This window comes from Anastrepha obliqua, chromosome 3, assembly GCF_027943255.1.
Source record: "Anastrepha obliqua isolate idAnaObli1 chromosome 3, idAnaObli1_1.0, whole genome shotgun sequence".
Taxonomy (NCBI): domain Eukaryota; kingdom Metazoa; phylum Arthropoda; class Insecta; order Diptera; family Tephritidae; genus Anastrepha; species Anastrepha obliqua.
Window position 1 is genome coordinate 18574353 of NC_072894.1, and position 26798 is coordinate 18601150.

The 26798-nt window shown below is 40.4% G+C and overlaps 1 protein-coding gene across 1 annotated transcript in view; it reads right to left on the reverse strand.

Annotated features, from left to right (window-relative positions):
* The window catches only part of LOC129240698 (uncharacterized), a 106357-nt gene that overhangs the window by 61987 nt on the left and 17572 nt on the right, over positions 1-26798 (reverse strand). The window contains exons 3-4 of the mRNA XM_054876652.1: positions 17357-17513; positions 10577-10704 (exon numbers count right to left, since the gene is read on the reverse strand). Coding sequence (XP_054732627.1) covers positions 10577-10704; positions 17357-17513 — 285 coding nt within the window. The remainder of the gene's footprint in view (positions 1-10576; positions 10705-17356; positions 17514-26798) is intronic.

Here is a 26798-nt window from a genome sequence, read left to right on the forward strand (position 1 = left end):
CAATTCTATCAAAGTTTGTTCCCACTGTCACAACGCTATTGTCATTCCACGTCACAAAAAGTATTCCTGAGTCAGAAAACCTACAAAATTTGATACAAAACAACTATTCAAATAAATCATTATGATAAACTTACATAAAATCAAACGGGGAAACCGTTGCTTCTTTTGTAGTTCTTTGTTCGTTTTCAGAGGACATTTTTTGGTCCGCCGTTCACGAACAGTCCCAGTAGCCTTAAATCCTTGTTCTTTCAAAATTCTAAGAAGGTCATATAACGTAAAGAAGAATCGAAAAATACGATTCCAAGGTTGGAATATCATCACGCAATATATTATCCTCTTCAATGTCCTCCTCATCTGTGTCACAGTGGGTATTTGGCGGTATAATAGCGAAGTCGAAGTGACTACGGTCCCTTGATTCAATATAGTCGATGACCGCAGAAAGGTTATGAAACCTCTTTCCGTAAAATTTGTTTACATCCATTACCAAATCTACATGAAATATGCACACAAAATATATATGAATGTTCCCACTGTACCCATGCGAGTACACTAGAATTTAAACCTACCGAAATGCACTTTTCCACAACTTTTTTCATTTTTTTGGTATAAAGTATACAAATTATATGTATTATGAATATTACAACACTGAACTTTTTCCGTGATAACTTAGATTTTGTCAAACAGAGAGCTTATTGCAAACTAAACCATGAAAAGAAGAAAAATAGCAAAGGTGCACGCAAAGACAAGTTAATAACGGATAACGGGACTCAAAAAAAAGAAGGAGAAACATGTGTATTCCTTTTCGTCATTTCTCTGTATTATAAAGTGGCGAGTACATTTAAAAATTTGTAAGCGTTGGCTTTTGACGTCGTTTCGAAAAAGATGCTTTTTCTGTACTCAAGCGAGTACAATGGGATCGAATGGGTTAAGATAGGAAATAAACCACTTAAGAAACTGAGAGTGAAAGCCGGAACGCTCAAGTTTAGCTATTAATATAGATACCCTATCAAAGAACTTAGAGAAATCTGTATAGATCGCATCCGTTTGGAAACCCCTTTGAAATGTTCCCAAACAGTCTTCCATAAAGTTAATGTAGATCTGCACGCAATAAACCCATGTTGATTGAGACATAACAAATGTTTAACGGCGAAGCATATTTTGTCTTTGACTATATACTTAAATAATTTCGAAACTGTAGATAGCTTGAAAACCGGCCTAATTACCGCTTTTAAAGATAGGCCTAATGAAAGTTAATTTCCAGTCTTCAATGAAATCTCCGGCGCAAAGTGACTTGTTGAAAATGTGCTTTAAAGGCGTAATCAAAGCTGGACAACTTTTAATTAGAATAACCAATAGCCCATCAACATCGGTACTAGTAGTCTGCTTAACCTGATTTATGCCAACAATGACATACTCGTCAGTCAATTTTAATATAATTTCCGGGATACGTGAAACATTCGGATTTATACATTGGATCTTTCAACAGGATAATGCACTTATACGCACTTCAAAACTTGAATTGCGTCTCAAAATGTTGGAACTTTGGCATGATCACCGTATGCTCCAGATCTGAATTCTAAATCTGAGTTATTATACAGGGTGGGCCATATAGCGTTTGCTTTTTGAACCACCTATTTTTTTAAGAATGGTAACACAAATGACATGTCAAATGTGTTCATGATTTACTTAAAGGTTTGACATTTACGAAATGGGACGCTATACGCTTGAACAAAATTGGGAAATATTGAAAACCTATTTCCAAAGTGGTGAGTCTTCTTCTTCTTCCGCGGTTCCAGTAAATGGCGAGCGTTACCGTGATATGCTCAACGAATTGTTTCCATAAATTGAAGAGGATGACATGGACGAAATTTGGTTTCAACAAGACGGTGCAACTTGTCACACTGCCAAAGTTACACTCGAACTTTTGGCTACCGTTTTTTTGTGGTGAGCCGTTAAGGACAAAGACTATGCGAACCATCCAGAGACGATTGATGCTTTAAAACACGAAATTGAAGTTGCCATTCATGAAATTGGAGCTCAAACAATCGAAAATGTGTTTAAGAATTGGGTTGATCGAATGGCCTACTGTAAAGCCATTCGTGGCAGTCATTTGAACGATGTTATTTTTCATTCATAAATGACAATGTTCAATCTTCGAAATAAAAAAAAAAGTTTGAAAAAATATTGATTAGTTTTTTTTTATAGGCGATTCAAAAAGCAAATTTTACATGGCCCTCCCTATATATCTATGAAGATGGCTTGCTCGTAAGGTTTATGAGGATGGGCAACAATTTGAAGACAAAAATGCCTTAATTCGAAGCGTTAAAATGGCCTGGTCTCCTATACTCGTATTTCTCATTACTATTTTTTAATTGGTTAGTACCTCTATTCAAGTTAACCAATAAATCAACCAGAGGATTGCAGCTACTGAATCCACTACTAAAATCCACTACAGCTACTGCTGCGAAATACCGTTAGACAAAAGATAAAAATTTGCAAAATACTGCAAAGTTTTGGAGCTTAAACTTCACTTTTTTTATCGGGACAACTAGCAAGTGCAGCACTCAGACATTAATTAAGTCCATTGTGCTACACTTGGACTCTGAGTAGATCTTGTGCTGCCAAGGAGCCAAGGTGGTCGCTTCTTAACACATCAGTGCCAAAAACCTCAACTCTGATTCGAATGAAGGTCGGGCAGTCGCATAGGAAGTGGTCCACCGTCTCATCCTCCTCTCCTCATGCACTCTTTGAGATGCCTACCTTTTCCATGTGCTTCACGCATAGAAAGTGGCCCGTCATTAGTCCAACCAGCTGCCTACAGTCCCTTCAGCTTAATGACAGGAGGATTTGCGGTCGAACATGAGAGGTAGCATCAGTCAAATCCATCTGCAGCCTCTCTCAGCCTATCAAACTCACTTGTGCATCAGGGTACTATGTCTACCGACATAGTTCAGCCTGGATTTACAGGACTCGACAACCCCTGATGTAGTTGGGGGGCTGTCTAAGGCCATGAGCGCAGCTTAGCTGTCGCTGTAGACACATATAGATCTGCCTCTCTATCTGTTTTACACAACAAAGTTCATCGCTTCTTGAACCGCATACACCTCCGCTTGAAACACAGATGCATGCATTCCAAGAGCAACGTGCAGTTTTGTCCTGCTGGATTCCACGTGGACCCCAGAGCCGGAGCCGTGCTCGGTCGTGAAGCCATCCGTGAATATGCGAAAACGGTGTTTGTCGGGCTCATTTTTTGAGAGTTTGAACACAGCTAAGCCTCTGGCAGCCCTACACTGGATCTCTTTTCAAATACGACTCTTCATGGCATGGAATTAAGGGGCATGGTGAGAATCATTGGATCGAAGTCCGTGCCTTCTCTGTTTTCCAATGCCGTATAGGGGCCGTACCAGTTCCCATTGTGTTTCAGCCTGCAGATGGCCTTCAGGGCCTCTCCTTGGAGGAAAGTTTTCCTTCACATAAGGTTTTCCTAGACGAACCTCAAGAATTACTCACAGAGTATTGAATTATTTCAAAAAAATCACTTTCTTCTTTCTTCCGGTAAACAAAAACTTTTTTCATGCACAAAACGTAAACTTAAGGCTGCATACATATATATGCCTGTACGAGGTGTGTTCAAAAAATAAGGTGAAATTTAATTTTTCACTTGTGCCAACATTTTTTCCAATCCTCGATGCAGTTCTGATATGCACTTTTTCTTATGTCCTTGAGCCCTCTTTTGAACTTTTCAATCTTGAGAACAGTAAAAAGTCGCAGGGGGCCAAATCTAGTGAATACGGTGGCTAAGGCATGATAACGGTGTTGTTTTTGACCAAATAATCTCTCACAAGCAATGATGAGTGAGCAGATGCATTATCATGATGCAAAAGCCACGCATTTTCCCCCACATCTCCGAGCGTTTTTTCGTATTGCTTCACGCAAACGGCGCATAACTTCAAGGTAATACTCCTTATTTACCGTAAGACCTTGTGGTAAGAACTCTTGGTGTACTACGCCATGGTAATCGAGGAAAAGAGTGAGCAAAACCTTGACATTTGTACGAACTTGGCGTGTGTTTTTTGGCTTTGGCTCTCTTGGACTCTTCCATTGGGACGATTGGTTTCACCGTCATAACCGTACGAGTATACCCATGATTCGTCACCAGTTAAGACCCTTTTAAGCAAATCTGGATTATCGTTCACGTCATTCAAAAATTTCAGAGCGATGCTCGTGCGTCTTTGTTTTTGGTAAAAATTCAACAATTTTGGCACGAACTTCGCTGTCACACGTTCCATACCCAAAATTTCCGAGCCAACCGATATGCCGACTGGGCCGACATCTTCAGCAACTTCTCTAATTGGGATTCGACGATTTTCCATAACAATTTTCTTAACTTTCTCAACATTTTCATCGGTTTTTGATGTGCCGGGGCGTCCCGAGCGAGCGTCGTCACTCACATCTTCTCGAACTTCTGTGAAAAGTTTTTTATATTTTTAACATTTTTTTGACTCAGAGTACTCTCGACGTAAGCCACTGTCAACAGTTCAAGAATTTTTGAACACTTAATTTTATTTTTTACACAAAATTTGTTGCAACTTCTTTGGTCCATTTCTTTCGATAGCAGAAAATCGCCGAACACGCAAAACACTTGTCTTATTTACGCCACTCACAAACAAACTAAACTTGCTTTTTTGCTAAAACCGCCAATATATCTTCGAGACGAGTGCACCAACATAAAAATAATAATAATGGAAAGTCAAAAGTACGTAGCCCGCGAAATTTGAAATCTTCACCTTATTTTGTGAAAACACCTCGTAAGTGTGTACATATGTAATTTGCGCTTTATGTGTCAATTTTTACTTTATAGTGCTGAAACTTTACCACAAATATAAATTAAAAGTACTTCACTTTTTATTCCACTTATTACACCAGGGAAATCTTAATTTTCGAAAAAACCACTCCCTACAAATTTCAACTACAATTCCATCAACCAACTCTCACTGATGGATTTTCCACATTCCCATGCTAAAAAAGTGGTATTACAGTTTGCCATTTAGTGGTGAATGGCATAGAGAAAGGATAACTACGAGCACTTCGAAAAGTGGCGAAGCGTGTTAGATTTATTCTCATTTTGCCATTTGCAAAGTGTTGCCACCCCCTTTAATCAGCGGAGCTTAGAGTTTGTATACCATGGAGCAAAATTAAGCGCGAGATATTAAATTAGTTACATAGAAAAAATGCTACACATAGACGGAAAGTGTTCGAAAAGTGCTTGAAAAAAGAAAACCCAGTTCATAAAAAAAAATTATAAACCGAGATAAAAGAGCACTTAGCACAGTATATTAAATCCGACTAAATGCACATAGAAGAGCTGTCAAGATTCGGAGCCATGCATTAATGCGAAACTGCACTAAGCTTGTTGCTATCCAATTAGAAGGAAGACCCACTCATAAGCTATAAGGGAAATGTTATACAAGGTGACGTAAAATTAAGATATTATAATTTTTTCAAATGGCGCCGTACTTCATCCATATTTGACACTTGTGCAAATACCAGCAGACAAATAATGGAGTGCTATACTTCGCAAAAGAGTGCAATAATTATGACGATGGTTTTTTTATCAATAATCAGTCTGTGAACATTACTCGGGCGTGAACATCGACAATGATTTCCTTATCGTAATGCGCCAACTGAGCAAAAATTGCGGCGCTTAGCTGCTTGACTCCAACAGAGGGTGGCCACATGAAACATTGTAGGGCGTGGCCGCCACCAGAGTGATCGTGCCGCCGAGATTATCGCGGCTGTGGCAGCCAATATTGCTTAGAGTGAAGAAATATCACAATTGGGCCTCCCCATATGGACCTTAGAGCGAATTTTAATGAAAAACTGGCACATGTTCCCATACAAAATGCAGGCTGTGTATCAGTTAATACCTTCTGACCGTCAGTCGTGTGTGAACTACTCTCAAGCCTTTTTCAATCTCAACAACGAAGAGGATGATTTCGTGTCGAAAATCAACATTAGCAGTGGGACTTATTTCCCTGAACCGTCTATAAGAAAAATCTTCGTTTTTGGGGCACTGCAAATTGCGTGCTATGTACGAATTACAATTTCATCTATTCAAAGTCAATGTTTGGTACGGTGTTCACGCGGGAACATTGATTGGTGACGTCATCGGCAATACGGCTGCTTTTACTGGCGAGCGCTACAGAGCCATGGTAAACGATGTTTTACTCTGGTTTCAACAAGACAATGCAACCACACACATGCAGTACGGGCCACAAGGGATGTTATGAAGAAAGCGTTTCCTGTTCAAGTAATCTTCCGTTTCGGCGAGTTGGATGGCCAGAAAGAGCGCAAACAATAACGAAGTTCGGGATTTCTCTCCTTAGAGCTACTTGAGAACGTGAGTTTAAACCAACAAGGCTCAGTTAATCGCAGAGAGAGTATTTGACAGGAATACGAACAGTTATCACCGGAAATCTTACGTAAAGTTATAGAGACTACTATAAAACGGGCACAAATTTTTACCGGCACTAGCAGCAGCCCCTCGACGGATATCTTCTGTTTCACTTGATCGAAAAAACTGTTTGATTACAGGTGTCAGAAAGAGAAAATCTCAAAAACCTGTGTATGCCTTATCGGTCGATAAGATCACCAAAAAATATAGAGAAAGAAAGAAAGCAATTAATTATCACAAAAGGACAAATATATCAAATGCCGAGGGCGTAAAAAATATCGCGAAATGGTAAATAAGAGTATATAGATTTGTAGCCATTAATATATATTCGTGCATTTATTTTTCAGTCGCACGTTTGATACATAGTAAGGATGTTTCTTCTTTTTATTGATATCTGGTAATAATGTCGCCAGTGTTCTATGAATCTCGCGAACAGAGTTTTTTTCGAAGTTAATGTCCACAAAGCAGAACTATCGTAGGTTTACTGACGGGCCATAATTTGTTAGCGGCACAGGCATATAAGATGGGAATTACAAACAATGATAGCTGCAGATTTTGCAATGAACTAGAAGAGAGGGAAACTCTTGAATGCCTTCTATGTTCTGGCCCTGCATTAGCTAGAATCCCAATGAAATGTTTAGGAGCTCTACAATATGACAGGTTAGAATGTCTCTCGGGGTTAGAGCTTCAGAGCTTACTTAAATTCGCAAAATACGCAGGGTCAAGGTAAGGGTCAAGCTCCATTTGGTACCACTAAGGACCAATGGGTCTATGTGATGGCTTTTAGCAAGCCAGATCAACCTACCCTAAATATCCACAATTTGGAAGTGTTGTACTGGTGTAAAACGACTTATGATGACCTACCAAACCTTACTGAATAGATATGTCAACACGGTCTACTATCAAACCATAGTTATCGATGTCGGTACTTTTTATATAACTAAAAAAACACCCGGTATATACACGAAAAAGAGGCTACAGTTTTTCTTTATTTCATTTAAGAATATCTCAATACTTCAGATTTCTAAAGTACAAATTAATGGAAGAGAATGTACTTTGATATTCTGATGAATCAGTTTCCCCAGTGAACCCCCACTACAATGAAGTTTTGAGGCTAAAAGTGACCACTTCAAGAGCGCTTACACTGCTTTCATAACCAAATCTAATGTCAGAGACTTGAGTTGTCCTTAGGATTGACTATGACTGCTTGTGAGATCAAGTGCAGGGCTTAGATAAGGCATTAAATTAGGTGCCCTTCAACCCCCTACTAAGCCAAAACCGTTAGTGCGTGGTGAAGATTCACATCCTGCGCGTGGTGACTCTGCTAATGAACTCAGTAATATCCCTCGCTGTCAAACGGCAAAGAGAGAGATTATTGAGGTAAAACAAAACACTACGGATCTGGGCAAGAAATGTCGATCAACTGTTTCCTCATCAACAATGGCTCCCTTGAAGAGTATAAATAGGGCCATTCAGATACGGAATGAGTGCAAACTAGAACTTTTCTGCACGGGGTATCCGCACTTTTGGAAATCCTCCCTGCTTGGGTATCGGAAGTGGAGGCCAAACCTCATTTGCTACTAAGACGACCTGAGTTGGAAATTAGGGCCCTGGAGGTAGCAAGCTGGTTGAGAATGGACACCTATTAGACGGTGCATCCTCGGCAGACTCTATAAGAAGCTCTATCGAGCACCTGTTGTGAAAATGAGCTTGACTCCGTGAATTCAGTAAAAGCTTCCAAAGCAGGTAACCCCTGCCAATTCTGTAGCTGATCTTGGGGAGGCTAGAATAGCTCATTTACATCTAAGCGCTCTGACGCTTTCTTCTACGAACGAAAGTAATATGGTTGATTCGGATGCAAATCTGAAACGCATCGTTGCTCTAACGACTATAAAGAAAGCGTGTAATTAGGGAGGCAATTTGAATGACGGAGACGTGGTTATGACGCAGGTAGCCCCTGCCCGCCATGTTAAAGCAGCCGAGAAAACCAAATTTGTTCCTATTCTGGCACCAGTTTCGGCGACTTTTAGAACTATGGTTAATTCGAATTCACGCTCAGAAAGTACCAGTGCACCAAAGGACACTGAACAGTTGCCATATACAGGAGTAAATCTGTGCAAAAGGCAAAGAACGCGACAAAAGCAGAAGAACGCGAAGACGGCGCGAGAAGTGGGAGTTAGGGCTACAGCAAATGAAGCTATGCCAACTGCGACTCAAACCTGACCTGCGGCTCTTCTGCATTCGTGCATCTCTATAGCCGAAGCTATCAAGAGGAACAGATCAGGCGATGACCCATCGAATCTGATCAACTTGAAAGACGAGGCTAGATGGTTGTCGTTTGACACACCTAGGCCTGCGGTACACCCATTGTGATACCACCGGAGCTATTCCCTCTCCTCACTTTACATCGTCCTCATTGAACGAACCTGTGGCTTTGATATATCTAACAAGACGTGTAATTTATATATTGGCTACTTCTGCCAAGTTATTCAGGGAAATGTTTCTTAAAATATTGAGCTTTCTTCTATCCAGAGCCATGCACCCGCATAGAAAGTGTTCTATAGTCTCTTCTTCTTCAATGTCGTCACAGCTTCTGCAATAGTCGTTATAGGGCGCTCCCAGTCTACTGGCATGCCTGCCAATCAGACAATGCCCTGTTAGGACCCGAGAAGATTTCTCATGTTTTTCCTGTTTAGTTGCAACAGTCAGCTTGGGCGGCCCATGTTCCATGCCGGCCACGTCATTTTACTAGTTGCACAAGTCAGGGACTGAGACTATAGCCTGTTGGCAGCACTGATAGTGTGTTTCTCTATAAACATCTTGCAAGTTGCTAAAAGTATAGGTATGTTTGCTTTGTCTGGTTGGATCGGTAATGTGGTACCCAATCTCGCCAGTTCATCTGCTTTGCAGTTGCCTTCGATGTCTCTATGATCCGGCACCCAGAGCAGGTTTATTACAAAGTACTGTGATAGTTCTGTCAAAATGTCAATACATTATTTTACTGGCTTCGAGTTAATATTAGGTGATTTTAAAGCTTTCAGGGCCGATTGACTATCTGAATATATGTTTATATCTCTTGTTGTGAGGACACTTTTATTTAGGGCTAGCAGGCCTTCTCTGATAGCCAATATTTCAGCTTGAAATACGCTGCAGTGATCCGTTAACCGGAACGAGATGTTGGCATTCATTCCTTCAGAATGAAGGCCTCCGCCTACTTGATCATTTAGCTTGGAATCATCAGTATAGATGCTGATTCCGCTTTTGTTGTTCATTACCCCATTGTCTCAATCTTCTCTCGTTGGGAAAGTTGTGGTAAAGGACGTGTTTAAATGCAACTCCACTGAGCTTCCAAAGTCTGTCGTTTGATGTGGGAAGGGGTATTCGTCTAGTATTCTTGCGTGACCTCTTCTGTTAGTGGCTAAGTTGGAAGATTCTCTTAACCTAAGTGCCGATTTCGCCGCCAGCTGTTTGCTGTAGGCCTCAAACGGTTTTAGATGCAGCATGACATTCATCGCTGCCGTGGGCGTAGTCTTTAGGGCTACGGCGAGCGCACCGGTTGGTAAAAGGAAGGCTTATGCAGTTGGGGTGCTATGTTCTGAGCATGAATAAAGTTCATACTCTTCTTCTTCCAGATCTCTTAAGATTCACCAACGAATTTAAAAGATTCGCGGATGAGTGACCTCCAACCAATGTGCCCGTCTTACCATCCATATAATATCTATCCTGTCTCTCTCTCCTTCCACTGTAGTCTATACGGGTGTAGTACAATGTTCGTCCAGACTGGGTTCTTGGTCTTGTCCAACCTCCTACAAATCTAATCCAATCTAATCTGGATGGTCAACATTTTCACTGGTTTTGGCAAGGAGTAAAGGTAAAAATATGGTACATGCGTATTCAAATTCAAAATTGAAAAACTAAAATTCTTAAAATTAAAACTAGTATTTGTAGATTTGCAAATCTAAAATTTTTATATTTTAATCTGCTATTCTTAGTTTTTAAATACTGTGCGTAAGCGTATGTGATATTCTTTTTATTACAGCAACTTTTTTTATTACTACTAAAGAACTAACTAAAGAGCACAATATTTAGAAAACTATTATGAAGAAACATTTTCTAACGAACCTGAAATTGAACAAATCCCTTACGTTCGAAAGCAAAGCAAAATTGAAGCGATTCATAGAATCCAGATGCGCGTCATAGGGTGTGGTTATGTAATGCTCCAGAGAATCGGTGTGATTTCTATTTGTTACCTGAAAAGAAAAGCAAAGAGGAGAAACAAATGAAAAGAAGAGATATACGCACTACAAGCACTATTACCAGTAAATCCCTTACTCGTGTATGTATGTGTGTGTGTGTGGGTGTATTTAAAGTTTGAAAAATAGCGGCGACAAGTGAGCTACACCTAGGGAGTAACTGGCAAAATTCTGAAAATGTAAGGTTTGTGAAAGGGTATTCGGAAAATAAAATAGTTGTGTCGCATGTGTGTGTATGTATGTATGTACATATGTATGTGTGTACTTATATATATTCTTAGTTATCTTTCTCCACACCACATTAAGAATGCACAACAGTCATCTAAAGAGGATAGCAGAAAAAATGTAACATAGCGTAGACTTGGGTGTTAAAGTTGAGTCTTCAAAAACTTAATTCAGCGATTACAGTATGTACAATAAATGTGCGTCTACCAGATACGTGACTACGTTGAAGTTTCTAAAGTTATTCTAAGATAATTTTTTTTCCAATTGCACCTGGCAGCACAATAATGTACAAATTTCTGAGATGAATCCAGGCATGTCAAGATGTCGGCGATTTTAAAGTGTCACAAAATCGAAATTTTTTTTCTTCACTCATCTTATAGTAAATCATTTCAAGAATGTTGTGTCAAAATTTTAAGTGGATCGGAGCAGAACTCTCAAAGTTATAGCCTTTGTAGGCACTCTACCTCGAATGCGGAGCATCGATAATTTTTCAGAGTCATTTTTTCAAACGCGTTTTTCCCGAAACGACTTCTTAAAAGTCGGTGCCAATCACAACTCCGAAACTATTCAACCGATTCTTTTCAAATTTGGCACACGTTTTCTAAATCAAAAATACCTCCCCCCACACTGTTTTTTTTTTATTTTTTTTTAAGGTTGTTTTTGACTTACAAATATGGCGAAATTTTTCGCCAAAAATGCTCGTTTTACGTTTTTTTGCCACCAAAACTATTATACAAAAATGAAAAAAAAAAATTTTATTAATGGGGGGGGGGGAGCATTACGTCATACTTTAACTGAAAAATTCGACTTTTTTAGTTTCAGATGATTCTACGACGAATGCCGATTGGCAGCGCAGAGCACCTCTCGAAAAACATATCCCCAAAAAAACTCTGTCATGGGCTTATTTGTCAATATTTTATTATTAATATTTTTTAAAAACTTATTGAAAAGATGTACAGTAACATGCAACTGATTTTATTAAAGTATCTTAAGCCATATTTCTGTAAAAAATTCAAAAAAAAAGTTTTTTTTTTAGCGCTAAGCCCTACCACCCCCTTAAAGGAAAACTACACAATTTTTTTCTTAAAAAAAGCGCAGAACAGATGGAGTTCTATGTGGTTGTTGTAGTTGTATCAGCATTGCTAAACACTCTCAGTGCAATGCAAATCATCGGTTGTCTTCGTCTAGCTCATCTAACGGCAGGCCTACGAAACTTGCTGTTTCGACAGGTTGTGCTCAGAGTGAGAGAGAGAGGAGTGTTCGACGTATGACGGTTTGATGGGGCATGTGAAAAGGTGGTTAGTGTTGTGCGGGATGTCTTCACATGCTGGATATATGTTTAGTACGTCAGGGTCAATTCTGTATAAGTAGGAGTTTAACCTGCTACAGTATCCCGAACGTAAGTGTGCCTAAGTTACGCGGGCTTCTAAGGGTAGCTGGAGCTCTTCATCTGCTTTGTATGGTGGTTGGACTCCGAATACGACATTCCAGATCGGGAGCTTAATAAAGTGGCAAGGGTCTCCCGATGAATGTCCTTTATTGTCTGTCTAAACACTACCCGGTCCAGTAGTTTTTAGATTTGTTTTGTCCTGGATCTCGTTGGAGTAATTGAAGAGGTGCCTCCTGGTGTGCCTGGTAGGTGGCTCTGGTTCAAGCAGGTGCTTACGGTAGCGCCCTAGCAGAAACAGGCGACCAGATAGGCGCTGCGAGGTTTAGAATCGGCAGGAGACGCCGTTAGCAAAATGTCAAGAAGAAAGAACTAAAACTCCGAGAGGCTGGAGTAAAACAAAAAATGACAAGTCAAGTTACGCAAATGGTAATGTGGTTACACTGATCACCAATTGGGCTAGTGTGACGTCAGGAGAGTCAACTGATATTTTAAAATTCGCTGAGAGCAGAGCAATTTACTTTTTCATAATTTAAAATAAAAATTCTCTCAGCACAATTGTCCTATTCCGCTTGCCTCAATTTGTGCCATTATTTCTTTTCAACTATCATCTCTAAATGAAGCTGCGGAGTTGTGTAAAAATCAAACACACGCTTCACTCACACATTACAACATACGCATACATGCGCAGATGTCTATTTGAAAGGCCTTTGCTGGAGGACAATGCAACTCACAGGAGATGTACACACATACATACATACGTCTGTACGTTCTTCCACTTGGGAAATCAAAGGACTTTGTGACACCAAACAAACAACAAGACAGAAGTGTCAATAAGTATGTACACCTTTGTTCACAATAATAGTAGCACCACATATTGCAAAGTTTTGACGAGTTGTTTATTTTTTTGTTAAACCATTTTCTACTCTTTATCAATGTATAATTAATACTTGAGCAAACCCCATGTAACTGAAAATTTCAAAGCTTTCATATAATTTAGAAAAATTCAATAAATTTCAAACCTTTTATTATAGTGAAAATTAGTTAGTTAGTTAGTTATGTAAGGTTTTTAGCAGTCGGTTTTAAAAACAGCCTACTCACTTAGACCCTGTAGATCAGTTCTGGTACCAATGTGCAACACGGTAAGCTTACTCTTCATTTTTCATCGAACCAGTTAGACACTCTTATGATGCGTAGGATAGGCTTGTTTCCAACATGGGATAGTTCCGTGAGAGAGCAAGATGGTACTTTCCTAACAACTTTGCTCGACTCCAAGCTAAGGCTCGACAATTACAGATGACGCACATTTTGCGCGTGGTGCACCTGCTAATAAATTCAGTAATATCCCTCGCTGACAAACGACGAAGAGAGTTGTTATTGAGGTGAAACAAAACACTACGGATCTGAACGCGAAATGTCGATAAACAGTTTCCTCTTCAACAGTGGCTCCCTTGAACAGTATAAATAGGGCCATTCAGATACGGAATGAGTGCAAACCAGGACTTTTCTGCACGGGGTACCCGCACTTTTGGTACTCCTCCCTGCTTAGGCATCGGATTTGCAGGCCAAAACTTATTTGCTACTAAGACGACCTGAGTTGGAAATTAGGGCCCTGGAGGAAGCAAGCTGGTTGAATATGGACACCTATTAGACGGTGCATCCTCGCTAGACTCTATACGAAGCTCTATCAGAAACCTGTTAATGGGTAAAAATGAGCTTGACTCAGTGAAACCAATGAAAGCTATGGAAGTGCAGGTAACCCCTGCCAATCCTGTAGCTGATCCTAAGAAGACTGGAATAACTCATTAACGTCTCAACGCTCTGACGCTTTCTTCTACGGACGGAGGTAATATGGTAAATTTGGATGCAAATCTGAAAAGCATCATTGCTCTAATGGCTATAAAGAGGCAATTTGGTGGAATAAGCTGGGATTATGACATAGGTAGCCCCTACCAGTCATGTCACCGCATCCGAGAACACCAGATTCGGGGACCACTAGGTTCGGGGACTCTTAGGACTATGGTTAATCCGAATTCAAGCTCAGAAAATATTATTGTACCAAAGCACACTGAACAGGTGCCAGATACAGGAGTAAATTTGTCCAGAAGGCAAAGAAAAAGAACGCGAAGACAGCAAACGAAGCAATGCCAACTGCGCCTCAAACTGAAGCTACGGCTTTTCTGCTTTCGTTCACCCCTATAGCCGAAGCTATCTGGAGGAACAGATTTGGTGATGACCCATAGAATTTGGTCAACTTGAGAGATGAGGCAACGGCGAGCACACCGGTTGGTAAAAGGAAGGCTCAGGCTGTTGAGGTGCGATGTTCTGAGCATGAATAAAGTTCATACACTTCTTCTTCCAGATCTCTTAAGATTCATTATTTCTCCCTCTCCTCCACAACTTCGGCAGTATTCATGAGAAAATACTTCTAGCCTAGAACAGTGCCTACTTAACAAGCCATGACCTTCGAGATGTTCTCTCTTAAGAGGTTGACCAATACTCCTTATTTTTTCTTATCATATACATACATACAGGGTCCGGCACTCGAAGTGTGACCAATTAAAAAGGCCATAAATTTAGCTGGGAAAACTATGTACTTTTATTCAACTCAAAGTAAAAAATGTGTGAAAATAATACAAAATGAAGAATCAATTTACTTTTTTTCGATATGACCACCTTTTGTCTTGACTATGGCCTTGAGACGGTCCAGAAACGAATCGCATGCTGCCCGAATGTGTCTTGCAAGTATCTTGGCCCACTCCCGGACAAGGGTTTTTTCAGCGCCTCGAGACTGAGAAATCTTTTAGTTCGGAGCTTGCACTCCAAAATGGCCCAAAGAGAATAATTCATCGAATTCGCGTCTGGGGAATTTGAAAGCCGTTGTGTGGACGTCATGAAGCTCGAAACTTGTTTTTTCTAGCCGGCCTTGGCTCACACGAGCTTTGTGAGATGGTGTCGAGTCCTGTTGAAATGTCCATGATTTACCACCGAAATGTTTGTCTTCCCACGGTTTTAAAGCAACATCCAGAACACTTTCCCGATAATATTTCGCATTTGCCTTGACACCAGGCTCGATGAGAACGATTGGATAGCGCGGTTACAGCGGCCCAAACCGTTACCTGTGGCGGGTGCTGCCTTCTAGTGGCCAATTGATGACTCAAATTCTCGTATGAACGGTCGGTCAAATAAATCCTATCGTTTAGGGAGCTTACGAATTGCTCAATATGAAAAATTTTCTCGTCAGAAAAAACAATGTTCGGAAATTGACTGCTTTCGACCAAGCAAAACAACTCCTTCGCTCTCTCAAGTCTGACTTGTTGCTGCTTTGGTGAGGATTTTGTGAGGCTTGACTTTCAGATCATTCTTCAGTATGCGGCGGATGCTACGATCAGATATTTTCAGTTCTTTCGCCATTTGATTGGCACTTAGTCGGGGACTTCGCTCAAGTCGCTTCTTCATCTTTTGAACCATTTCACGTGATGTTGCAGTCTTTTGATGACCAACTCCATGATTAACAGTTTCAATCCGACTGCGAACGGCAAATATTTTTTATGAGGAGCTTTTTCATGGCAGAAATACACTCGGAGGTTTGTCATTGCCTGCCGAGGGGCGACCGCTTTTAGCAAAAACTTTTTCTTCATTTTGGTCTTTCAGATTCGAAGCTACGTTCTCTCTGAATTCCGAATGGTACTCACGCAACAACCCATTCGGCTATGGCGACCGCCATCTACATATTATTTTTTTTCGGCCAAATTAGCCTGGTTGTAACACAAATATTTTCTTCTCTCCCTTACCTATTGGCCTCCTGAAGAATATTATATTTTATCCTTAATATGAAAGTTGCCATAGAGATTCCAATTCTGCCTCTGTTTTCAAGCAATAGAAGATTAGTACACTTTCTGGGTAGCTCATCGGCCTTGCAAGTCCCGGAACCCATATAAGGCTGATTTCGAAGACGGTGCTAATATCATTTAGAGCTGCCAGACATCCCTGAGCAACCTTTGTTCTTCGTATAACTGTCTCCATTGATTTGATGTCCGAGAAGATATTTATCGTAGTTTTTGTTACGGCGTGTGTGTAAAGGTACACAGTTACCTCCTTTATAGCTTAGACTTGTCTGGTAGACGCCACAGTAGTCCGGAAATCGGACAGATAATTTTAATCCAAATTCTTTTGAAAAAGCTCCATAGCCTACTTTATTTTCCAGCTTGGATCCATCCGTGTAGCAATTAATTTTACCTCTTCTCCACTGTCTTTCAGTTTACCAATCTCTTCCTGACGGGATGTTAGTCTTGAATAGCCTGCCGGAGGTGGGTTTAGGGCAAGAGTAGACAATTTCCTGGGTATGACAAACTTTAAAAAAAAATTGTATCCTCATTAAATAAGCTGTCAGTGTCTGTATATAACTACACACACGAAATGTTCCTAAAAATTTGCGTAAGAGCTTGAAATTTAGATGAAAATTTGGTTAATTTTTCTAAATTTTATACAAAAGTCTTAAACTTTAAGTTTCTAAATTTTTATTGTAAATTAATTAAAAAAAAATATATATATAAATTAAATAAGTAGTGAAAACTTTGCAATATGTCGCGCTGCTATTATTGCAAACACAGCTGTACACACTTGTATACATACGATATACCTAAGGTAAACTTACTATATAAGTAAATATGTGAGTTGACACAATTCTGCTCTTTTTCGTACATTCACATTGTAATCACACAGGCGCACGCACGCTCCCACGCAATCAACTAAGCATTTTCAAATATTCGCTCCTCAATTTTTATTTGTTTACTCATTTGCCATTGTCCAACAGTTTGCCTCCTTACGCTGCTCGCTACTCTTCCTTCACCCGGCGCTGGCAAACTACTCGCACTTTGCTTCCAAACTGTTTCCGCTCTTTATCCCCATTAAGCAACTCATCTCCAATAAATTTTGCCCTGCGGCCCTCTTTGTTTATATGTAGTGTAGAAGTGTAAATATGCACGTGCGTGTATGGTATTTTGTATGTGCGCTAACATTGAGTATACTACTTACCACAATCAAGCAACGGATGCGTGCCATCTTCATGTCCATTCGTCTTGTAATTGTGGTCGATCTTCGATACCAAAGGGCAATTTGTAGACCATCATCAAGTGCGAAATATCCAATTTCCGAAATGTTCAATTGGCCGCCATATTGTAGTCCTGGACTCCTATTGTGGTCAACAAAGAAGCAACAAATACTAGTCGTATATGTATAAGTTTGGTCACATATACATACACACACACGTTCACATACGAGTTTATTTATATATTTGTAAACGAGCACACAACTATAGAAATGAGCAAACAAACATTCGATTTTCAGTCCATTTTATGCTTGCTTTGTGTAGCAGCAGGTCTCAGCTAGATTTCCGTATTATTGTTTCCTTTATTTTGTGAACAAATAGATAGACCTTTTTTATCGAACTTTCTTTTTGCCAAACAATTTGGTTTGCTTAGAAAGTTCATTTTATTTTCATATTAGCGCTAACCGACACAATGGCCCCATAGAGGTATTGGAAAATCACGTTATGAGAGAAGATTTTATTTAATATGTTTGCGAAAGCGTTTGTGGAATTTAGGCACTTTCATATAAGCCAAACAAAGCCATGGTATGAATTTAAAAGCATCCGAGTAGCTTTAAACCTGCTTCTGTGTACAATACTACCTTTCGTCAAAAAGCCAAAGTGGCCTGCTTTGGAAATTTTACCCGCAAGTTAGCTTTTCGCTTGACACGACAAGAATTTGGTTTGATTTTAAAAGTCTGATCCAAAGGATGAACCAAACTTCTTTCATCCAAGTGTGGCCACTTTCTGGGCAACCATCACTACCTATCCTGAAAATTTGATTGGGATGCCTCTTATCTCTTATTCCCTCCTATCTTTATTTCCATGTCAAGCTTCTTATTTTGTATACTGTTTTTTAGAATATAAATAGATAAAAAACTTTCCAAACACCAATCAACTGATTCGACATCGGCAAGCTGCAATCGCAACAGGGAGCCACAGGAATCGCCATTCTACTCTCATACTTGCTCTCTCAGAGAGCACTGCCCAACAATCTGCCAAGCGCGAGGATTGAAGCAACATATCTCGCTCCCTACGTACCGCCGCCGAAGAACGAATCGATTTTCGGCAAGCCCGAAAAAACAGTTGGTACGATGAGGAGTGTCATGTTGCCGCGCAAAGAAAAGATGCTGCCGCCCTGCGAGCAGGCGCAACGCGAGTCATATGAGATCGCTACAGGAGATAGACAAATTATCAGTAGGAAGAAACGAGAGGGAAAATACGTCACTTGCGGTTTGAGATGCCAGACAATAGGAAAAACGCCCGACAATGCTACCAGAAAGTTCGGCGGCTTACAGAAAGTTTAAAGACCGGGGCGCTTTCCTGTAAAAACAAAGACGACAATCTCGTGACTAACATCCAAAGCGTGCTTAAATTAGGGGCGCAGCACTGCTCGCACTTGTTAGATAGTGACAACTGCGCATGTCACAGAGAATGTGAAGATCCCGATACCCCAATCGTTGACGGCGGGACTGTCCTTTCGCTACCCGACTATGACGAGGTGAGAATAGCGATAACTCGGCTAAAAATTGACAAAGTCGCAGGAGCCAACGGACTACCGGCTGAAAAATTCAAACAACGGGGCGAAGAGTTGGTAAGGTGCATGTATCAGCACCTATGCACAATATGGTCGGGTGAAAATGTGTGCCGCTCAATCCATAAGAAGGGTGATTCTGCAATCTGTGCCAATTACCGCGGGATTAGTCTTCTATCGTTTATAAGGTTCTAGCGAGCGTATTATGTGAAAGACTGAACCCCACGACCAACCAACTGATTGGATGTTATCAGTGTAGCTTTAGACCTGGAAAGTCCACAATCGACCAGACATTCAAAATATGCCAAAACTTGGAAAATACCCATGAAAAGAGAACCGACACACACCATCTTTTCGTCGACTTCAAAGCTGCATTCGACAGTACGGAAAGGAGTTTCCTGTATGCCGCGATGTCTGAATTTGGTATCCGCGCAAAACTAATACAGCTATGTAAGATTACCTGGCTCAATACCAGTAGTGCCATCAGAATGGAGTACTGCCTCCTCCGGCCGTTTGATACCAAACGAAGTTTCAGACAGGACGACTCGCTACCCTGTGGCTTCTTTAACCTAATGCTGGAAAAGATCGAGCAAGCCGCAAAACTTAATCGCTCCGACACAATTTTTTATAAGAGCGTACAATTGTTATCGTATGCCGATGATATTGACATCATTGGCCTTAAAACCCGCGCTGTTAGTTCTGCTTCCTCCAAACTGGATAAAGAGACAAAGCGATTGGATCTGGTGGTCAACGAGAACAAAACAAAGCACCTCTTGTCATCAAACAAAAAGTCGACGTCCCTGTTTACAGCTATGATTTCGAGGTTGTAAACGACTTCGTTTGTTTAGGAATCAGCATTTACACCGATAACAATGTCAGCCTTGAAATCCAACGTAGAATCTCTCTTGCCAGCAAATGCTGCTTCAAACTGAGTAGGCAATTGAGCAGTAAAGTCCTCTCTCGACAAAGAAAACTAACACTCTACAAGACTCTCTTCATGCCCGTCCTAACGTATAGCGCAGAAGCTTGGACGATGACAACATCCGATTAAGCGACGCTTGGAGTGTTCGAGAGAAAGATTCTGCGTAAGATTTTTGGACCTTCGCACGTTTCCAACGGCGAAAATCGCAGGTGATGGAACGATGAGCTGTATGAGCTCATAGAGCAGCAATAAAGATCCAGCGGCTACGTTGGATGGGTCATGTCGTCCGAATGATACAAACGCTCCAACTACGAAAGTATTCGATGTGGTACCAGCTGGTAGTAGCAGAGGAAGAGGAAGGCCTCTTCAGGTGGAGAAGGACTGGGATTCACCTGGTGTGTTCAAATGGTGCCAGTTACCACGAAAAAAAAAGGACTGACACGATGTATTAAACTCGGCCAAAATCGCTTAAGCGGTTATCACGCTAATCAAGGGGAAGAAGAAGTTGTGTTTCAAAAAAAAATTTCTTTTGGAGCATGAAAAAACGCACTTTTGGCCCACGTTTTGTGACACAAAGAAAATAATACTACCTTATAACTATTTTAGCATAAGTAAACTTTAAAAATTAGAAACAAAAAATGTATTAACTTTGAAATATATTGAATATTAAAAATTGAAAATGTTGGTTTAGTGATTTTGAATGTTAAATATTTTCGGTTATTTGTAATATTTCTCAAACACAATTTCTCTTTAATTTTTTGATAGGAAAACATTATTATTTTTTAGCTCTTTGTTCAACATTTTACATGTTTTTAGCCAGTCAGAAATTTTAACTTTTTATTTTTTAGTACCAAACTCCTTACAAAACAAGAATTTGAAAACCATTTTTGTTTAAAATGTTAATAGCAAGTTTGTTATTTTGCACATCCCACATAGGAGTATTTGTATGAAAAAGCCGGTCATAAGTCGGAAAAGAAAAAATGTCTAATCTCATCACAGAAACTATCTTCTTGAAGGTAGATAATCGGTTTATCAAATAACAGGCAGACGCCAGAATTTTCACAGCGTTTGGTGCCTGAGCATTGTTGATTGGAAGCTAGTCATTGTTTTAACCATACATCTTTGATCTCGTCAATCTTATATATCCATAATGTGTAATGGTTAACTGTGCTTTTTTTTGAAAATGAACAAAAAAATCTTTTCATGGAAGGGCCAGGCAAGTACTTTATGATAACAATATATTTTTTTAGTTCCAAGTGGGGATTTTTAAGTCCTAGTAAAAAGTATTTATTTTTTATTACTTACTTTGTTTTTAAATAGGTGCCAGACCTTGTCAAGTAAAATTATTAGTGTGATCATAATATTTGAACCCTTGTCAAATATAAACGGCAATAAAATTGTCCCCGCATGTCTACAATTTCTTTTTCTCAGTTCTAAAAGTATGCACTGCAAAAAAAGGTTTGTTGGCGAGCAAAATGTATCCATGAAACAAAAGATGTGGCAAAAGAAGAAATCGTCTACATTGAAGAACAGTGCCAAGAGCTCGAAGAAACGATGGTAAATTCTCCTAATGGAGCTACTGAAATAAAGCACACTTTACTGCTTACTATGGTAGACGGAAAAGTCTGCAACGCAGCCACAGATACAACATCCACTATGAGGTGCTACATATGTAACCAAAATTCCATGCTAGAATTCATTTCTGCGGCAAGCACGATCAAAAAAATCGAAAAAAATATTGCAGAAACCAAAGAAAAAATTCAAAAACGTTTCAGAGAAGAAATGGATCTCCTTGTTGACATTTCGAAAGCCGGTCATGGTAACACCAACGATGGCAATATGTCAAGAAGATTTTTTCAAGACCCACAAACTTCTTCTCGGATCACTGGAATCAATCAAGAGCTTATAGAGCGATTAAAAGTTATTTTAGAAGTTATTTCAATCGGCTACGATGTAGATCCTGTTAAGTTTGATAGATAAGCACAAATTACAGCAAAACTTTACACAGACTTGGGTGACTGCCACCCAATGTCTCCTACACTCCATAAGGTATTAATACACGGTGCCATAGTGATCACTCATGCCATTTTACCAATTGGATATTTATCAGAAGAGGCAGCCGAGGCCAGAAATAAACACTTCCGAAAATACCGCCTGGATTTTTCCCGAAAGTTTTCTAGAGTAGAGTGCTACAGAGATATTCTGAACAGGTTGCTACTAACATCTGACCCATTCTTGAGCTGTACTACCAAACAGAAAAAAAAAGAAAAAAGAAAAGGCGTTTTCTGAAGAGGCAAATAAACTCCTGATTCCGGGTATAACCACAATGGACGAAGATTAAGTCACAGCTTATTCAAGTACTGGGGAAAAAATCATAAACTATTAATTATATGCCGTTTATCAATAACTTACACAGTAAGTGTGAAAGAGATATATTGTTTTAAATGACCATTTTCATTTAATTTTGTTTTATTATTGTGAAATATATTGCCATTATGATTCATGAACGTGTTTTATTAATAAATGTGTTTGAAAAAAGCACTTAATAATTTTGACCGGTTTTTGGACTGAAATACTCCTATGTGCATCTTCAGATTTTTGTAATTTTCTTCATTAATAGCTGACACGATGTTCAGTTATCCTCATGGGGACAGATACCTGTAAAATTTCGAAAAAAAATTTTTTTTTTTCATTAAATGTTAATATACTCCTTTAAGAATATGTCAAAAAAATTGTACAACGTAAATTTAAGTATTTCTTATATTAAAGATCGTCAACCGTGACGACTCTATTCTTTGCGTTCGAGCGCTGGGAGAGGAATTTTCATGTATTCAAACTTTAGACGCGTTTTTCTCAAAACTATATTTTTCAAAACTCGAAAAGTTATTGACCGATCACCCTGAAATTTTGCATGCATCTTTAATAATAGTAATATCATATATTACTTTCTATGTGAATTTACAAATTTTCCAAACTTTTTTGAAAAAATAATTTTTTCGTAGCAAAAATAGTAAGAAAATTCGCCCCCTAATTAATTTTTTTTTTGGAGCATTTTATTCCGCAAATTTGTTTTTTGATTTTTTTTAATTCATATAAAAATTATGACATTAATAAACAAAAAACTTTTAGTTTTTTGTATTCAGGTCACTGACGACCTTCCTGGAAGAATCCGCCATTTTAAATGATTAAAATTAAAATAAAAAATGTGTATTATTTTAATGTATACATAAACTTTATTCCAATTTTGGAAAAAATATTTGACTTCTTTATTTTAAATAATTTTAATGAAAATCAGGGAAAATATGGCTGTTTACAGGTATCTGTCCCCTTAAAAGTTTCATAGTGGAATTCCATTTTTATTTATTTCTTTATTTACTTTAATATATTAAATGAATTAATGTATGAACTAAATAAGTTGTTAACCAAAATTTTTATAAATTAAATAATAATATTCAAATACGTGAAAAATAGTCATGCGCTTCGATCAATTTTTCAACGGACGTAAGCGGATACGAGTTCACATGCAAGCGCTTCGCTAGCGCAGTATTTTACTCTAATATTGGGTGCGCAACTAAGTTCCCGCTGTTTGTCAATAGATGCCGCCAGCAATGTGTGCTAGTCGATTCAAGCATAACCTAAACGTCATCAACCAAGCTTAGACATATGGTAAACAAACTGTTGCGGCACATTAGTAATTTTGTTTTGGTATCAGATACTTTTGGTTTTGTGAAAATATCTGACTTTGTGCCGAATAATCACCATTTGTGTCAAGTGTCGATTTTCCTCTTTGATTCGAAAAAAACGGCAGCTGAAGCGCATCGAGAGCTACAAAAAGTTTATGGAGATGCTGCTTTAAGTGAAACAACGTACTGAGATTGATTCCGTCGCTTCAAAGACGGTGATTTCAATGTTGACGACCGTCCGCGTGAAGGAAGTCCAAAAACCTTCGAAGACGCTGAACAGGAGGCATTGCTCAATGAGGATCCGTGTCAAACGCAAGAAGAGCTTGCTTCAGTATCAGGAGTTACCCGCCAATCCATTTCCAAGCGATTGCATGCTCTGGGAATGATTCAGAAACAGGGAACTTGGGTTCTTTATGAGTTAAAACCAAGGAATGTTGAACATCGTATTTTCGCCTGTGAACAACGGCTCCAGCGGCAAAAAAAAGGGTGTTCTTCATCGCATAGTGACGAGTGATGAAAAATGGATTCATTACAGCAATCCAAAGAAAAGAAAGTCATGGGGACTGCCCGATCATGCTTCTACGTCGTCGCCTTGGCGGAATATTCACGCTACGAATGTTATGCTATGTATTTGGTGGGACCAGATTGGTGTTATTTATTATGAACTATTAAATCCCAGCTAAACAATCACTGTGGATCAGTATCGACTTCAATTGATACGATTGAGCCGGGCACTGCACGAGAAGCGGCCGCAATACGCGGAGAGGCATGAAAAAGTGATTCTGCAGCATGACAATGCTCGGCCTCACGCTGCCAAACCCGTTAAAACCTACCTTGAAACACTGAAATGGGAAATCCCACCCCACTCGCCATATTCTCCAGATATTGCGCCGTCCGATTATCACCTGTTCCGATCGATGGCACATGGTGTAGTTGACCACCAGTTCCATTCGTATGAAGACATCAAAAAATGGCTTGATCCGTGGATTGGCTCAAAAGATGAACAGTTTTACCGCGACGGTATACGAGATGTACCAGAAAGATGGGAAAAATGTAGTAGCCAGCGATGGACAATGGAGGATGGTTCCATGTGTAGAAGTCCACGCAAGTGGGGAAAGTTACTGATCGCCATTCACTTGGGAGTGGCCAGGACGATTCTTCTACATATGGTTCAAGCAGCTCACAACGTCCGGGATTAGCCCACGTATCCTCTGGTTAGCTTTCGAACACCCGTTCGGGAGTGAGCTAACGTGAGAAGGCGAAGCATCCCAGCATAGCTGGTTGTGCGCTGGGTTTGGGACCCGCCACTTAAAAATCCCCCCCAATGAAAACAGCAACAAAGCCTCGGATGAGAGCCTCTGCCCGGCTGGTTGATGTCCTCGTAAGAGCAAAGGCTGACATCACTGCCATCCAAGAGATGCGATGGACGGGGCAAGGCAAGAAAACCATAGGACCTTGCGACGTCTACTACAGCTGCCATGTAAAGGAGCGCAAATTCGGTGTCGGATTTGTTGTGGGAGAGAGACTTCGTCGCCAAGTACTGTCGTTCACTCCGGTGGACGAGCGTCTCGCAATAATCCGCATCAAAGCACGTTTTTTTAACATATCGCTAATTTGCGCCCACGCTCCGACGGAAGAGAAGGACGAGGCGACCAAAGATTCCTTCTGTGAGCGCTTGGAGCGTTCGTATGAGCACTGCCCCCGCCACGACATAAAAATCATGCTTGGCGACTTCAACGCCAGGGTGGGCAAGGAGGGAACTTTTGGTCTCACAGTCGGAAAATTCAGCGTGCCCAACGAAACATCCGGTAACGGACAGAGGCTGATCGACTTCGCCGGGGCCCGAAACATGGTAGTCTGCAGCACCAGATTCCAGCATAAAAAGATACACCAAGCTACCTGGCTGTCTCCTGATCGAAAAACGCGAAACCAGATCGATCATGTTGTGATAGATGGAAGACACGCTTCTAGTGTATTAGATGTACGTACGATCCGAGGACCCAACATTGACTCGGATCATTACCTTGTTGCAGCCAAACTGCGCACACGCCTCTGCGCAGCAAAAAACGTACATCTACCTACGCAAAGAATGTTCGACATCGAAAAGCTGCAATCACAACAGACAGCCAGAAGATTCGCCACTCGACTCTCACTCCTGCTCTCAGAGAGCACTTCCCAACAAACCGGCATGCACGAGCAATGGAGCAACATTTCTCGTTCCCTACGTACCGCCGCCGAAGAAGAAATCGGATTCCGGCGAGCCCGAAAAAACAATTGGTACGACGAGGAATGTCATGCTGCCGCAGAAAGAAAGGATGCCGCCTATAGAGCTACGCTGCGATCGGGCGCAACGCGAGCCATGTGGGATCGCTACAGAGAGCTGAAAAAGGAAGAGAGACGTATTATCCGACAGAAGAAACGAGAGGCCGAAATACGTGAGTGCGAAGAGCTTGAGATGCTGGCCAACAGGAACAACGCCCGAAAATTCTACCAGAAAGTTCGGCGGCTTACAGAAGGTTTTAAGACCGGGGCGTTTTCCTGTAAGAACAAAGACGGCGATCTGGTGACTGACGTACAGAGCAATCTTAAATTATGGAGGGAACACTTCTCGAACCTGTTAAACAGTGACAGCTGCGCATGTCGTAGAGAATGTGAAGATCCCGATACCCCAATCGATGACGACGGAATTGTAGTTCCGTTACCCGACCATGACGAGGTGAGAATAGCAATATCACGGCTAAAGAACAACAAAGCCGCGGGCGCCGACGGACTGCCGGCTGAGCTATTCAAACATGGCGGCGAGGAGCTGGTAAGGTGCATGCATCAGCTCCTATGCAAAATATGGTCGGATGAAAGCATGCCTGCCGATTGGAATTTAAGTGTGCTCTGCCCAATCCATAAGAAGGGCGATCCTGCAATTTGTGCCAATTACCGCGGGATAAGTCTTCTAAATATCGCCTATAAGGTTCTAGCGAGCGTATTGTGTGAAAGGCTGAAGCCCACCGTCAACCAACTGATTGGACCTTATTAGTGTGGCTTCAGACCTGGAAAGTCTACCATCGACCAAATATTCTCAATACGCCAAATCTTGGAAAAGACCCATGAAAGGAGAATCGACACACACCACCTTTTCGTCGACTTCAAAGCTGCATTCGACAGTATGGAAAGGAGTTACCTGTATGCCGCGATGTCTGAATTTGGTATCCCCGCAAAACTAATACGGCTATGTAAGATGACGTTGCTCAACACCA